Raw genomic sequence first — 17,311 nt, 5'->3', positions numbered from 1 at the left:
TGTTCTTCTTTTTATTTCCCTTGACTTGTTTCCCCAGATGCTGGGAGGTGTTTCAGCTGCTTTGTGAGCACATGAAGGCGTATGTGAAGTATCTCACTGAAACAGCCTGCTCCCTTAATGAAGCAAGCTTACATTTTGAAAATGGTGTGGTGGTGGCTCAACTGGAGAAATACCTGCATGAAATCTCTTGCAGGGCAAAAGATTTCTCCAGCTGTGGTTCAAGTTTCTTATCGCTCCTCTAGTTCCATGGTTGAGTAAATGTCTGAGAAGACCTTGGCATCTTCAGTTGTCTCTGAAATGGAGAATTTACCTTCCAAATCTCATATCCACCAGGCTGAAGTTCTGCCCACCACTCTCCCCCCCCCCCCCCCCAGTTTTTGGCCCCTCAGCTGTAGGGAGAGACAGGTTGTGTTTCTGTTTGCTTCTTTGTAGCTAGGGAGGAGTCAACTGGGGAAGCGGTCCGTAGCTGTGACTGAAATCCAGTGTGTGTCAAGTCTTGCTCTCCTGCTGAGTTCTGAAGGTTGATGGAGAGTGAGGTGAGTTGCAGCTGCCAGAAAGGTGGAGCTAAGAGTCTCAACTACAGTTTTCCAGGTAAGATACTCACCTTTGATTAAAGTCAGCTTTAAAGATCATGTCAACCAAGTACAGGTGGCTCTGGAGGATGATTGAATCAAGAAAACCCAAATGTCCTTACAGAAGGTTTCACAGAACTACTGAAGTAGCCCCGGGGGACTGAAATGCTTAGGTGCTTTTGTACTGCCCCCAGTGAGCTTGTCTAGGCCTTCAGGCATTTGATTATCTTTGGCAGTCTGCCCGTTGCTTCATCTGTTTTACCTCTTTGGCTTGATTTGTCCAAAGTTATCACCTGGACTGGCATCTACTGATGCAGCAGTTCTTGCATGTTGACCATTCAGCATGTTTCTGCAAGAAGGAAGGGAGGGAGGTCAGGGTAAGGGCACCAAGGAGGAATGTCTTCAGGCACGTTTTCCAGTGAGTTGTTGCTATGTCATCTGAGAGTTACAGCCGCAGTTTGGAGCAGCAGCTGCCCTTGCTGGTGCAATGTGTTTGAACTTTGAGCTCTGTGTGTCAATGAGCTCTTCCACATGCTCCTGCTGTGCAGAAGTCCCAAGGGTTATTTTGCATAGTAAAACAGTAGAATGAGTCTCCGGGAGGAATAATGCCAAAACTCATATGAGTACTGCTTGAGTCATCCCTTATATGAGAAGTCTCTTTTTAAATCACCAACCTAATTTTTTTCTGTGCAGAAGTAGCTTACAGCTAAAAGATCTTGATCCATAAGGATTCCCTTATAAATCTGATTCAAGTAAGGCCTTTTCCAAAGTATAAATTAGGTATTTTTCTTCTGCTGTGGTTTCCAGTGTTTCATAGGCCAAAAGTAAAACAGACAAGACATGAATTAAAACTTAAGTTCTGCCTGACCTATGTCCAAGGGCTGGACGAGAGCAATTCCCTTGTCCCACTGTCTCATGGGGCAGCGGTGTTCTCGCCATGCAGGTCTGACTCCTTGCTCTCACTCAGCAAACGCCTCGTATGGGCACTTGCAATAAGCATGGATGTAGTGATTCATCTTTCATAGATTGTCCTGCCTGAAAAAGATGCCTTCAGAAAGCCTGTGAGCTTAATGAGCCTTACAGAGGCTGGGAATGATATAGATGGGAAGTGTGTGCATTCATTTCAGTGAATTTGAAGAAGATGAATTAGAGAAAGCCTGTGAAAGGCAATGCAGATCATCTGTCCTCAGATGAAATGGGTTTGATTCCTACAGTGGGAATGTGGTTTTTTGTGGGTTTTTTGTTTTGTTTTGTTTTTAAGAAGAAGTCTGGTTTGGACCTGAGATTTGAAGAAAAACAGGGTTTATGTTTACAGCTGTCTTAGAGTCTTCTCTGTCCTTTAACAGCATTCAGAAGAGGCAAATCTTGCCTTGATAAAACAGACTTTTCTGCAATCTGGAGGTTGTGTTTTCATTAGTGAGGGGAAAAATTAAATTGCCTTTTGCTGTTGATGAACATTGATAACCTCTGCCAGGGGTATTTGGGTTGTTTTTTTTTTTGTTCCTAGTGTGTATCAGTTCTTCTGGTTTCTCTGCACTGGTTCCACCACAGGAAGCATGAGCAAGGCTTTATAGTTCTCTGTGACACTTAGAGTATGGAAGCTTCTAAAGAAGTTTAAAAATGGAAGGTGTAAAACTGGTAAAAGAAAATAAATACATTCTCAGAAGTGGGGACCTAGGTGCAATGCAGTGCTGAAACCACATCTGTCTTACATGTATCAAGAATATCTGAAGAGGTTGCCATTAATGTTGAAAACCTTCAGAAAAGATCTACTTGTTCTTCGGGTAGCTCTTAAATATTGCAGGTTGGGATGAGACTTACTGGATGGATCAGACTTACTGCAGGTCTCACTGCTTTTCACTTGAATGAAGCATCTTGTGCTAGCCATTGTGATGGATGAGAGTGGTTGTCTTGCTGGATTTCAGGTCTGATCCTTGGTGGCAACTTTGATGGCTGTGGTCTCCAAAGGTCATGTCTTCTCCATCACAGATACTGTACTGGCTAGGAAGGAGAATTTATTGATTAACAACTGGAAGAGCAGGATGTGATTGCAGGCTGGGGGGAGATTATCGATCTTTCTAGACCAAAATACCCTTGCATAAAGTTTTCTGGCTCTCATGAACAGTTCATTTTTAGTATAAATTAATTTCACAACTTCTGATTTGTGAAGGACAAAAAGGCAAAATTAGGAGAGGCTGAACTTGAAATGAAGCTATCTGTGGAAGAGCTTTAAGAGATTTGTGGGAGGAAAACAAAGGACTTTCTCTATTTGAGCTCATCACTTATTTAGTCTGTTTAATGTACTTAATCCAAACGTGTGTGGTGGGTGAGCATTTATTGTCATTAATTATAGAGGTTTTACCTTTGTGTCATGTTTTGGAAATCAGTGACGTTTAAGATGAACAAGAACAGGTAAGGATAGAGCTTCAACAAAGACTTCCAAGTGATTTAACACACAGCCTTTTTATTTTAGTGCCCCTATTAATGTGGGGAAATAAATTTGTCACATGCTTTAAACTGACCCATGTAAGATTAAATGTTTTATCTTATTGCACTGTTGCCACTGACCCTTGGCTGCTGGTGTGGGTGATAAATGTGGGAAGTAAAATTATCTTATTGCCAAGTGGTGGCTTATTCTCACACAGGGAAGAAGGAGGTAAATTCCCTATTTGCTTTTGAGGTATTAGTGTATTCTTGCATCCCTCACCTCTTCACCTGTAACTGTCAGTCATGCTGTAAGGTATGAAAATGTACATCCTAGCATGCGTAAGCCATTCATAATGGAGATTTTAAAAAATACAGTCAGTGGCAGAAAGTAAAATGAGCATTTGCTTTCACTGACTTACAGTTCATTTTCTGACAAAGATCCATGGTGGTTTAGGACTCCAATGCTATTATGCAGTCTTGATATTGAATAATCTTCAGCACTGGGGAAATGGGAGGTGAATCTGAAGTGCTGACCTCTCACATTTATTTGTGAATTGGGAATAATGCTCCCAACACCAGGCTCCTGTGGATATGTAATAATGAGCTTGATTTACATGTGATGGCTGCATTTAAGATGCTATCTAGTGCTTTAATTTAAGGTATTATCTACTGCTTTTCCTTTCCTTGGGTCTTTTGCAACATTCTCTTTGTTAGAGCACTTTCTCCACACATGCTCCCTGCACTGTGGTGATGAAGCCAACAGATATCTTGGTTCTGTGGTGGAACATGTCATGTAATTTTTGCCACATGTTAACTGAGCAAGTGTCCAACATGCCAGGATTTCTAGAAATTCATTACAGAAAGAGATGAGAAAAAATGGTTCTCATTGCTTCATCTTTCAGAACAGCAAGATTGATTTATGGGAGGGAAACTAATGGAACTTCTAAGGAAAAGAGAGTTGGAACTAACTCGGAAAATGGCCCTGAGAGTCTGGAGGTTTAGATCCTTGAAACTGAGAGGTTTTCAAACCACTTTTCAGGCTTTGTTCCTTATTTTTTTGTTCCACAGTAACTTTGACTATGAGATCAATGATTCATACCTGAGATACACTGAGGGACTAATTCAAACTAGGAGGAGTTTGGGATGTTAGAGGACAGGCTGGTTTTCTGTCCAGGAGGTATGGACACTCTTCCCTTACTTCATGCTTTACATGCTTTGCTTTGAGGGATTGCTTTGTCTGTCTCAGCTTTTGAAGTCTGGCTTTGAGAGCTGATGTGTGAACTTCCTAAAGAAAGCCCTGGGAATACTCAGGACAGCTACCTGATCCCATTGCATTGTCTTCTGTACTTTCCGAAGCACAGAATTGACCCTAATAGGATGAGTTAGAGTCAGAGAATTGCCTTTTTTTTTTTTTTTAAAGACCATTTTCTATTAATTCTGCATTACCTTGCTTTTCTGAGTTTAAATCTTAAAGCCATACTTAAAGTATCAAAGAAGGTTTAGCCACACAATTGCCATTTGACATGGGAAATTGAATGGCTAAGCCCCTGCATATATGCAATAGCCTGTACACTGCTGGGTAGGTTGTATAATTATTCTTCATACATTAAGCAACCAATTGCCCGTTTGTGTACATATGTAGGTTCATCCTTTACCAATTTCCTGTGACTGATAGTTTCCAGGAGATTAAAAGAATAGGCGGTTCCTGTTTATTCTCTTCTCTTTATTTTTGTCCTTTAGCAAGAATATTTGTGTGTGTGTGTGTGTGTGTTTAATAGCATTCATTCCCTAGAGAATAATCTCAGTCCTTGTTTTAGCTGGCCTCCTTCTGAGAGTGTGTTAAATCTGTAGCCAAGATCGCAGGCAGCTCTGGGCAAATCATTGGGCTGTTATTAACCTGCCTCCATGGCAACTGCTGCTCGCCAGCCTGAGGACAAAAAATGTTTTTATTCTGCTGAGTTGCACAAAAGGTTCTAGTGATGCCTTGCACAAAATGGCCATTGAAAGGGGAGATGCAGTGATGTGTGTTTGTGCTGTACAGTTTCATATTTAAATCGTTCTACACTGTTGCATTGGAAGTGGATGTACAGCTGAAAAGTACAGCGTGTTGGCCATATGGAAAGGAAAAACTAGCAGAAAATTGGAACTAAACTTATTTTAATACTGCTTATTTTAGTCAGCTGGAGTTCATAGGCCTCCAGCCTGCAGTTGTCATCAGTGCATTAGCAAGTTACTTTGTGAACATGAACTAGGCAAACATCATCATGGGTTTTCAGTTGTATGATATGAAGATACTTGCTGACTTGGGGTTACAGAGAGAGATCATAAAGCAGGTTTCCTGGAAAGCTTTCATTTTTTTCAGCAATCCTTTGATTTGCTTTAGTGTTTTCTTGGGAAACTTGGTAAGCATATAGAAATGTTTCATGAGCTTCAAATTTTAGCTGGTTTTGAAAGCTGCTCTTGGCAGTACTGTTTTAGGCTTGCTTTAAAACAAGATTATAAACCCAGCTATACTTCTCAGGCTAGGCATGAATTTAAGTTGCTCATAAAGAGTGTTCACAATAGGAGCTGTTGAGGATCTGGCAGCCTCAGCACCATGAAGAGGTTGTGTTGTGCAGCAGTTAGTTACCTTCTGGAAGGAAGCTGTGCAGCTCTGCTGTCAATTTGGGTGCAGAATGACTATGTATGGATGCATGCTGTCTGCTGATTTGGGATGCTTCCTGTGCTTGCAAACTCACAGCCTACTATTTCCACATGAACTGGAGTCCCTCTGCTTTCTGCTTTAGACATGCTGCAAAAGTGAGTAGTTTCTGCAGCTCCACATTTAGGCAGTTTTCTTTACCTTACCCGAAATAGTGTGGTTGCTTTAGCCACCTCTCAGAGCATCCCTTGGCCATCATCTGCACTGATAAAATGAAGGTCACCTAAATATTGTAATGCTTTTTCACTTCGGCTATAGAGGAAAACATAAAGAGTATGGTCACAAAGTTGCTTTGTGCAGCTGCATGGCGCTGGGTGATGAGAGGAGCTTTGCCACTGTTGGGTTGTGTTTAAGGGTTTGTGGATTAGTGGCAGATGTTGTCATGTTTGGGTAAGGGGTCTAGCAAATTCTCCAGGGTGAATTCTGCCAGTGGCCTGGAAAGCTGGCTGTGCAGTGTAGGTTGTTAATCATCAGTCCTGGGTCTACACCAATGTTTAGTTTTGTCATGCAGGCTGCTCCCATTTTCTGAAACCATCAGCTTTTCTTTCAGACCTTGACAGTCCCTTGGCTTTGCTTCCAGCTGTTTTTCTTTCCTGTCTTTGATGGGATCCTTCTGCAAAGCAATCTGTGGATCAGCATGATTAGGTTCTCCTCCACACCAAGCAACGATCTGGCATTTAGTCACCATCTCCTTTAGGAGTGTGGCTCGAAAGTCTATTTGTTTTGTGATGGCCTATGGCCATGTGTGTTGAGCGTTGCCTGCTGGGTGAGAGCGTGGTTGCTCTTAGATAATCCTTCACTGCTAATCCTGTGCCAGGTGCAAGCATTCCTTGGATTAACTCTTGGAGGTTTGGGCCTGGCCTGGGAGCAGATGCTGTGGAGGCAAGCCAGCCTCACAATGTATGGCTGCTGTTGCATATGGCTTGTAAGCTGCACTCAGGCAGATTCCCCAGTGCAGAGTGTTGCTCTGCAAGCTCTGGTGTCTGAACTCATCTCGGGACCTCTGTGGTAAAATGAACCCCAGAGATGATTTCCTCTCATAGCATGCATTTGGACTTTGTTTGCCCTGTCACTGCTAAGCTGCAGTGTTTGTTCATTCAGCACTATTTTTGTCATGAAGATAGTTCCTACTGAATGGACTCCAGCTGTGGGCTTGACTATAAAATCTTCCCAGGCTTGTTTCTAGACAATTAAATCTTATTTGCAGTTAGTGAAGTGGCATTTCATAAGTCATTTTGGTGGTGATAGCTGCTTAAGCCTGACCAGGACACTTGCTAGTAGCTCTCTAAAAGAAGAGTTTCCCACTTGTGAAACGAGAAGGCTTTCAGTTGTCGGATGCATATTATTCCCCAGTGTACCACGGAAGTGCCTGCTCTGCAACTCATTCATTAGCGGGAAAGGGAGAGGGGATAAAAATAAACTTGCCTCATGTGGCGGATGGAGACTTGCTGATCTTTGTGAAGAATTTTTGGGGTGGGAAGATGTGATGTGATGTACATGCTCACCAGCTGTCTCCTTGCCTTCAAAAGCTTTGTCCATTTAGCACCTTCCCAGAGAAGCAGTGGGCTGTTCCTGCAATGTGCAATGCTGGTCACTCCATTAAGCATTGTCTTAATGGCTTGTGTTTTGCACAGTTGTATGAAATGCACATTAATGGAGACAGCTTAATGCCATCACCCTGAAGTAATGAATTGGTATGGATTGCCATTACCATTATAGCGCAGTTAAAAGCTGTGTTTGTTTCCAATTTGCATTTCCCAGCCCTGCAAGCAGATGGGTTTTCAGGCCACATGGTTGGAAGGAACCTGGCAATTCAGCTGCAACCTCCTTATTGCAGTGTTTGGGAAACAGCAGTTTGGAGGAGGGAGGATGGTGGTTTGTTAACTCAGACTGCTTAAATGATATATTTCATTAAAATTATGATTATGCTACTGCAGACTATTCAGGGATCACTGAAAATCCAGTGTATCCTATAAAGCTGGAAATGTGTTGTCTGTTTAACACAGCTGCATCTCACTGCTCTCAATATAAATTGCTACTGTTTGACTCCCATTCAATTTTTCAGGTGTTAAAATACCTGTATCCCTATAACCTCATACAGATTTATACAAAAAGATGCTTGGGAGCCATGGGAGAGTGTAAGGTGGCTAAGTTTTGCAGACTTAAATGTGTTTCTCTTCCAAGTGCAAAAGGCACTTTCCAAAAGGCTGTCTTGTCTTGAGTATTTACTTCTCTGGCTTCCTGAATGGCGCCAGTGTAGCTGGTGCTCCTACGATTAGTAATGCTGAAACGTGGTGAGCTCTGTGTGAGCAGCTGAGTTGCAATGGATCACTTTAGACAAGTGATTTTTTTTCTTTTTCCATTTCATAGGCTGTCTCATCGATCTCTTGATCCTGTAAAGACAGGAGCACTCAGCACACTTTCTGGGCATTGAGTCCACACCAACAGATCTGTAGGTCACTGCTTTAGAGGGTGATGTTGTCTTGCACCACCTATAGATTTTTGCTTAGCATGTCAATGCCTGGGCCTTTTACTCCCTGTGGCTTTTACCAAGCGGAGGACGGATGTTCTTTTCCTCATAATTTGCTTTTTGCTTATAAAGTTTCTTCTGCTTTCTCTCTTCTGTTTAGGTTGCTTTGAATGTTGCATTAAGTGCCTAGGAGGAGTGCCATATGCTTCACTCGTGGCAACCATTCTCTGCTTCTCGGGGGTTGCGTTGTTTTGTGGTTGCGGCCATGTGGCGCTCACAGGAACTGTATCTATCCTGGAGCAGCACTTCTCCACGACTGCCAGTGACCATGCTTTGCTGAGTGAAGTGTAAGTATGCCTCCCATTTCCATTATTCCTCGTAATACCCTCATGCTAAATGGGTAGAAATGGATTCAAAACCCAGTCTCCATCCCTGAGTATTAGATTGTTTGTCCAAAGCGCTCAGTGTCTTCTCGGTGTTCTCACACAAAGAACCAGAGTGTGTGTGCTGCTTTACCTGTTTATATTGTGACCAACACTGTTTAATATCTTCATCAATGCCATAGGCAGTGTGATTGAGTGCAGCCACCCTCAGCAGGTTTGTAGATGACACCAAGATGAGTGGTGCAGTCAGTTCACTTGAGGGAATGCCATCCCGAGTTCACTCTGGATGCCATCTGCAGGGACCTTGACAGACTTGAAGAGTGGGGCCCTGCAAACCTCATGAGGGTTAACAAGGCCAAGTGCAAGGTCCCGCACCTGAGTCAGGGCAATGCCCAGTACAGACTGGGGGAGGAAGGAATTGAGAGCAGCCATGTGGAGAAGGACTTGGGGACACTGGTGGATGAAAATTCAGACGTGAGCTGATGATCTGTGCCCACAGCCCAAATAGCCAACTGTATCCTGGGCTGCATCAAAAGGAGCATGAACAGGAGGTCAAGAGAGGTGATTCTCCCTCTCCACTCTGCTCTTGTGATTCCTCACCTGGAGTCCTGTGTTCAGCTCTGGAGTTCCCACATAAGAAGGACGTGGACTTGGTAGAGCAAGTCCAGAGAAGGACCATGAATATAGTCAGAGGGCTGGAACACCTGTCCTATGGAGACAGGCTGAGAGAATTGGGCTTGTTCAGCCTGGAGAAGGGAAGGTTCCACAGAGACCATATAGCAGCCATCTAGTACTTAAAGGGGGCCTATAAGAAAGATGTAGAAATGCTTTTCACCAGGGCTTGTAGTGACAGAACAGGGGTAACAATTTTAATCTGAAAGAGGGTAGATTTATTGTGAAATATCTGGGGCTTTTGTGCTCCCGAGGCTTCTCCATGAAACCAGAGTGAGGCCTGGAGGCCTGCATCAGGGCCTGCATTCAAGCACCCAGCCCCATTGGCATGAGTCTCTCTCCCCCCTTGGCACTGAGGGGTGCAGGGGTCCCATGCTCTGGGCTGATGGTCTGAACACACTGGGTCTTGTGTGGTTCCTCCAGTTGAACTGCCAGAGTTTGAAAAGGCTTTTGTGTGATGGCACTGAGGAAGTTTGCACACATTGTGATTCATGACATCTGCACACCAGCGCTGATATGCTGACTGGGTCTGGGTTCATCATCTTGCCTGCTGCTTTACCATAGGCCAGCACCAGCCACAGGCACAGTGCACAGCCAACCCCAGGCAGCGGGACAGCATGAAGGAGGGCAGCCAAAACCTGAAAGCCATCTGAAGGCTTTGGGAGGGGTCCCTGTGCAGGCCACCTGCCTCTGTGATGAGGGGGCCTATGTGGTGCACACTGCGTTGTGTGCAGAGGGATGCACTGGCAGCAAACAAGGCACGCGTGCTTTGCTTACCTGCCCTTAAGACCCAGCTTTTAGGATGTTATTTAGAGACTTTGCTATGAGGGTCCAGCTTGACACGCTTTATTCTCATGTGTTTCTTTTTCTTTCCTTTCCTCACTGCTTCTATATGGTTGCAGACATAGACCTGCTGGTTTGCATGTGCAGCTGACCCCTTCCCATCTCCTGGGATCACTGGCGTCAGTCTTGCAGCACCATTTCAGGGCTTCCCCGCCTTGCAGGACCCTCTTGTCCAGGCCTGCCATGTGGACTGAACCCGGCCAGGGTCCCTCATCCCAGCACTGCCCACCCTTACACCCTGGGACTGGGTACTGCATCCACAGCTCCAGTGCACGAGCTATGAGAACTCTGCAGTTAGCCACAAAATTTAGCAAATGGCCATTCTTCAGCAACCAAATAACAAAACACCCTGTTCTTGTATCAGTCTTCATTTAAGCAAAATAGAAATCACCAAGGCAGCCATAAAAGGCAGCAACTTTAAAATTTTGGACTATTCTTGGCAATTATTTCGTGTCAAGACAGCATCAGCGCCCGGGGAAACGTGTCATTCCTACCAAAGCAGCTGAGGTCTTGGACTTGGTAGAGGCCTAGAAAGAAAGGCAAGGGAGGTGATAATAAAGGGCAAATAATTTAAGGCCACAGAGACATAAAATAAACGATACTAGTAAGGCACCCTTTGGAACAGATTTTTTAAAACTGATTTTCATATTATTAATTTCTAGTAACATGCATTGAGCTTCTCCTACAGTGTTAATGATGGTGAAATGAATTCTGCTGTACTCTCTCAAATCTTGGCTTAATTTTTTCATGCTTTACAGCACAGGTGCAACAGATTTATCCTGTTATTTTTAATCAGTTTGGAAAACAAGCATAACACTTCCCACATATAATTTTAAATGAGCAAGATCTGATTTTGGTACAAGGGATGTGCTATCTGTCTGGATAACATTCAGCTATATAAATGGTAGTCATTAAATTAAGCTAAAACATGCAGATGCTCCTTGGAGATCTATGTTAGTAGCTACTTAGTGGAGAGTGGTAAGACATCTGAGGAAAAATATATTTATCCTTAGAAAACTGGCATCATGGATTTATAAAATTAACCTCTGTTCTTTGAATAGCTTCATCCAAAATAGCCATCCCAAATTACTTTTAAGAAGGTGTAAGTTCTGGAGAAGTTGTGCTAATAACAACGTATAACTTTTGGAGGCCAAAAGTGATGTGTGGAAGATCTGACATTCTGGTCCTCCAAAACAATTAGCTTCAGATACTGAATCTGATTGATAATATTTAGAAATTGCTCTTTCCATTTACCTATTCTAGACATAAGAGATCTTTAAGGAATTGAGAACTTTTTCAGGTAATATCTGACTGAGTGCTTATACCATGTGCCCCAAGCATGTACAAGGCTAATGCACATTAGTATTGCTTACCTGTAGAACTGGGATAGTCACGCTGGCCTCTTTTGCAGTCTGCTTGCTTAAAATGCATTAAAGAGCCTTGAACTGTATTTCTGGAAAAGGAGTTATCTTATACCTATTATAATTTGGGAGGACTGACTGTGTTTTTATAGGAGTGAAATCTAATTATCTTTTCTTTTCCATTTTAGAATTCAGCTAATGCAGTATGTAATTTATGGCATTGCATCATTTTTCTTCTTATACGGAATAATCCTTTTGGCAGAAGGTTTTTATACAACAAGTGCTGTGAAGGAGCTGCATGGAGAGTTCAAAACAACAGCTTGTGGCCGCTGCATCAGTGGAATGGTAAGCAGTATCAGAAATGAGAACAGTAGTCCTCACTTAGCCAAAACCTGTTGAGCTTGGTTTAACTCCTGGCTTTCTGAACAAAAGCATATCGCTTCCTTCTTTCTTTAACTCCTTATGGGTGGTCAGAGTCAATCCCTGTTGCTGGTCCTTCCTTGAGCTCCGAGGATGCTTGGTCAAATCCAGATTCTGCAGGTGTACTCTCAGGGTGCTACCATGGCCTCCCATGTCAGAAAGCTGAACCCAGTGGTCTGGAGACTGCTAATTTTAAAACAAAACAAAGTTTGTGCTTTTAAACATGGAGCACACTAGTGATGCTTGAAGGCTGACTGTAAAATGGCTGTGGTCTGCAGAGCTATTTAAATAGCAAACTAAATGCAAATGACTTCTACAGTCAATTCTGCTTGAGGATGTCTGGATCCTTCAGACAAACAGTAATGAGTGAAGCTTCACAGCATCTTTGCACTTGAATCAAGTATTGCTGTCTTCCTTTTGCAGATGGCAAAAGGCACAGAGGTGAATGCGCTATCTCTGGCAGCATTCAAGGCCCGGTTGGATGGGGCTTTGAGAAAATTGATGTAGTGGAAGGTGTCCCTGCCTGTGGCAGGGGGGTTGGAACTAGATGAGCTTAAGGTTCTTTTCAACTCAAACCATTCAATGATTCTATGATAGATATAACAGGGAGTCTTTCTTGCAAAGCTGAAACACTTAAAGCCTTAAAGTTACAATCCATCTTCCCTTCAATATACTTCTGTATGAGAACAAAATTTTAAACAAAGTTCAGCTAAAAATAAAACTTCAGATTTTCCCCCACATTGCCCCCCAGGGCGCACTCTGCAAGAACAGAAACATAACCATGTTTCTGAGACAGGATTTCAAAGCTATTTCTGAAAATCTGAATTCAAAGCTTGTAGTTATGGAGGAAGCTAAGCAGTATGACAGATCGCCCACGGGAAAGTGTGGGTGAAAAGAGAAGAGGCTTTTGATGTGATTGTTGCATTTTAATATACAATCTATATCCTGTACTTTAAAAATATGTACTTTCAGCTGGTTAAATACAAAAGAAATGCATGTTTATTTTCAAGAGGGTTAACAATTTTTCCACTGTGCTGTTGGGTATTTACTGAATTATCCAAGAGCTAATAAAAAGAAGATATACAATCATTTTCCAGTCAAGCAGCTATTAACTTGCTTTTTTTTTCTAGCAAGTGTGATCTTCACTGAGGAGCAAAATTAGATCTATAGAAGTATTTTCCAAAGATCCAAACTATAGTAGAAACATAAACATATGTGCATCTAATTACTGCAGAGAATTGCTTGTGAAGTTGAGTAGCTGCAGGCACGTGATTGTCAGCTGCTTACACAAATACCAGCGTGACACATAGAAATATGACAGAAAAAATGTATTTTCATGTTTGCCCATATTTGTCCACACAAGTGAAGGAGAGAATTTAGCAGCTGAATAATTGCTTGGAGCTCTGGTTATACACATTAGTGTTAGTGGTGACAGTCATGGCGTAAAAATGCCTGTATGCTACTGTGTAGTGGTAGAGCTGCTTAAAACACCAGGGTCAGAACAAGATTTGCGGGAGATAAAATATCTTAACAGAATGTTGGCCACAGCTGGATATGGACAACAATCTTTTAGATATACAGGACTTATTTTTATTAACTTTTCCTCCTTTAATCTACTCCTGTCTCTGTTACATTACTGAGCGAGGTCATAAAAGGCTGTCCCTTCCATCTTGCATAAGGTTATAGCAGAAGACAGACTTCCAACTTCCATAAATTATTTGTTTTGGCTGTGGTAATGCAAAACAGCCATTTCCCACAGTTATAACATTAAATGTGAGAATGAGTGTGTTTTCTCCTGGCTATTTTAGGAGTTAAAGGCTTTATGTTCTTTCTTGCATGAACACTTCCACATATACATATGCAGACATACTCATCATAAAATGTGGACCTATAAAAGTCCTGTAAACTGGTCCATTTATCCAAAATCCAAAGAGAGAATTCTCAATTCTCACGTAAAACACACAGGTCTCTTGTGTGGCACTATCTAATATGAAATAGGGTATTTGAGTTCAGTTGTGTATGAATTAAAGGCTAGCTGGGTTATTTGTGTGCCTTAGTTTGCAAGCTCTCCCACCTCCCCACACACCGCCTGCACTGACTGGAAAGCCTCACCAACCGCTCAACCTTTGCTGTAATGTTTGCAGTATTGTTCGGCACATCTGGATAAAAACCCATGAGGATATGAACTTCCACCACTGCAGCATTAGTTCAGTCTGTCATTTCTGGGTGAGGCTGAGAGAACCTTCTCCCACATCAGAGCCTTTTCCATCCTCACTGTTGCTCTCTGGCACACAAGTAAGACAGTGCAACACCAGTGCAAGTAAAGCCTTTCCAGTACACCTACAGTTAAATAACAGTGAACAGGGAACACAGAAGATGTCACAGTGTTCCCCCACTTTCCAAGTGGGATCCAAATCCTTGTCTCACCAGGATGAGGGAGCTAGGAACTGATGCCAGGGAATTCAGTTTTATCGTGAAACTTAGAAGCAGAGGGAAAAGGGAAGAAGTCCAGTGGGTGGGGGTGGGAAGCTGGAAATTTCCAGAGCAATGAGTGCCATACTTTGTAATATTACCAAAGAAAATGCAGATAGTAATTTTTTTTATTTTTAAAAAGAGCCAATCCAAACCAGCAAATTTCAGTGGAAAATCCATGGTTCTCTAAGGTGACGTTAACTCATTTTCTTCTTTGCAAATGTGTATTAGATCAACTGAATCCTTCTGATCTGCTGTAAAGGTTGTGGTATGTTTTAAAAAATAGGCATTCTCAAATGTTACATTCAAAATTGACTTCAATAAATCAGTATGGGAGAGCTCTGTGAGCATCGATTCGCTCTGTTGTTTTGATTTGCATCTTGCATAGAAATGCTGGTATACTACAGTTAATTAAAAAACTCCTTGAATTGATTTTTGTTGGAATGTTATTGGGTTTAGCCTACAACCAGCATCCCTGCTTAGCTGAGAATCTTGAGGAATTAATGGACTGCTCTTTCAGGAGGGCAAGCTGTTTGCTCAAGCAGGCTGATGAAAAAGGAAATGCCTGAATTACTTTCTCAGTAGCACTCAAACTACCAATGTAATTGTAAGCGATGAGAATACTGATTTTATTCATGCTTGGAAATCAAATGTTTTATATTCCTTGATTTCCAAAAGTATGCTTAAAGATTATTTTGAACCCTTGTTAAGGAAAATTCAAGTGTTCTTTTCAAAGAATAAATGTGAAGTGCTTGTGTTTTCTCTGCCCAGTTTGTTTTCCTCACCTATGTGCTTGGAGTGGCCTGGCTTGGGGTCTTTGGCTTCTCTGCTGTGCCTGTCTTTATGTTCTATAACATCTGGTCAACTTGCGAAGTCATCAAATCTCTTCAGACAAATGTGACAGTTCCAGGGGACCAGATCTGCGTGGATATCAGGCAATACGGTACTCATTTTAATCCCGATTAAATGCTTTATCCTTTCTCCTTGGACTGTCTTCAGTAGTTTTGTCTCAGCCTTATCAAATGAACCAAATGCAAAAGCATCTTGTATCTCTGAATGTGCTATTACTTTTCTAATTAATTCAGATTACACTGATCTCTTTCCAGATGCAATCAGTTTAACTGAACTGGCAAGTCATTTATCTAAAGTGATTTTGAGGCGGTTTCCAATACTGTACTATTAGGTTTAAAAATAAATCAGCCTCAAAATAAACTGCTTGGAACCAGTGCTGAGAAATAGATAACCAGATCCTGGTTTTTGAGCCCACGTGTATAAATTCTTTCCTTTCAAAAAGCTGGTTTTATATTTAAATAGGAAGTTAGCACCTGAACTTTGCACTAACAGTTACTTTCAGTTTAAAAGACCAAAAACCTGCAATCGGGAGTCTGCCTTAACAATTATTGAATTAACGCTCCTTTGATGAGACACAGCAATCCCACAGGTGTGCAGGTAGCAGAGAAGAGAGTGGGACAATGGCTTAAAATAGGTCAGGCTTTTCAAAGTAGTTCATTCCTTAAGGAGAATTTTGTCTAAAGTTAATCTTTGCAGCTTCCCTTGTGCAGAAGAGCTTTTGTCACCAGGACTTTTGGCATCATTTTAGCAAGCGTTTTCTAGGAATGCTTCTTTCTTTGGACTAAGGCATTCAAAGCTCATGTCCTGGTTTCGGCTGGCTCAAACCATGACAGCTGAGGAAACGGATTCAGAGTTGAAAAAGTAAGGAAGCTGGGGCTTGCTTTCCTTTCCAGACTGTAAGTCCAGTAGAAGAGATATAGACATTTTAAAAGCAAGAAGTCCCAAATCAGTTAAATGCTTGCAACCTATTTTAGCAACTGACAGCAAGAGACTGGGAAGACGTTTTCTTCAGCAGCAGAGCCTGGGAGTGCAGGGAGGAGATGGGCTCCTCCACCTTTCTGCTTCTCCCTGTTGTTTGGCAGCTGTGCAAGCGTCGCATGGGGCTTGGCTGTTCCTCTGATCAGTAGAATCATTTGGGTGTGTGGTGGGAGAGAGCAGCTCCTTAACCGGCAACTTGTGTCACTGAACTGCCCTCGTGTTTTTGGCTGGAAGCAGTAGCTAAAAGGCTTCAGGTGTATATTGCAGTTGCAGAGAAGAAGCTGGCTTTAAAGTAAATCCTATAAAATCTCTTTGAAAGCCAAACCATCCTAAGATAATTTCAGTGACCTGCCCCTTGCAGAGTTGCTAATTCCAGCCAGCTGAGTTTGAAATGCAAGCTCGATGGGGGAGACAAGCTGGTTTTCTCCTGTTTCAAATGGCTTTTGCTTAAGCTTTACATCTGCTACTGGTCTAAGAATTTAGGTTATTTTAAATCTGCTAGATGCCGTTGACTTTTCAGATTTTCAATCATGTTAAGAAAAGTAACTGGGAGTAGGTGAGGTGTGGCAGCCTGAATTTCCTTGCAGCAGTGTTCCCCAAATGCTTTTTACCTATCAGAACTTAAACCAGAAAAAAATCCTGTAATCCTACTGTCTAGCTCCATATTCACACTCTCCTAATTTCAAATAGGTCTTAATCTAGTAAGTAAGCGCTATCCTGAAAGGTGCCAAGTACCTCTGAGGTGCAGTTCATCCCTTTCAGTGCTGAGTGGGGGAGTAGGCGGTATGGGACTGGACCTGGAGTGCAAAAACCCAACCAACCATTTGGCTGCCATATGGGAAAACCACATCTGAGAACATGCCTTGGCAGCGAGCCTCGGTGTGAGGAGAAAGCGCATCTTGAGTGAGTTGTTTTAATTCCTCCTGCCAACTCAGAGCTCTGCTGGTCAACGTGCGGATGCCCAGAATGGGAACACAACTGGCAAGTGGGCGGAAAAGAGGAGAGAGGAACAGAAAGTGTGTGTTGATCGCTAAAATTAGTGGTTTCTTTTGCTGTGGTATTTCAGGTATTATCCCTTGGAATGCTGTACCTGGCAAAGCCTGTGGCCCGATTCTAGAGAACATCTGCAACACAAATGAGGTACAGAAACATAACCTGTT

General features: G+C 42.5%; 1 protein-coding gene across 6 annotated transcripts in view; it reads left to right on the top strand.

Moving 5' to 3' along the window:
* Positions 1–17,311, top strand: part of GPM6B (glycoprotein M6B) — a 109,286-nt gene that overhangs the window by 86,818 nt on the left and 5,157 nt on the right. For all 6 annotated transcript variants that reach the window (XM_061459949.1, XM_061459946.1, XM_061459945.1 and 3 more), the window contains 4 exons: positions 8,331–8,517; positions 11,618–11,774; positions 15,093–15,264; positions 17,218–17,291. In XM_061459949.1, coding sequence (XP_061315933.1) covers positions 8,331–8,517; positions 11,618–11,774; positions 15,093–15,264; positions 17,218–17,291 — 590 coding nt within the window. The remainder of the gene's footprint in view (positions 1–8,330; positions 8,518–11,617; positions 11,775–15,092; positions 15,265–17,217; positions 17,292–17,311) is intronic.

The sequence above is a fragment of the Pezoporus flaviventris genome, unplaced genomic scaffold (genome assembly GCF_033815535.1).
Source record: "Pezoporus flaviventris isolate CSIRO_AGI_PZ_B2104156 unplaced genomic scaffold, CSIRO_AGI_Pfla_v1 ptg000030l, whole genome shotgun sequence".
Taxonomy (NCBI): domain Eukaryota; kingdom Metazoa; phylum Chordata; class Aves; order Psittaciformes; family Psittacidae; genus Pezoporus; species Pezoporus flaviventris.
This window is presented reverse-complemented; position numbering and strand designations above follow the sequence as displayed.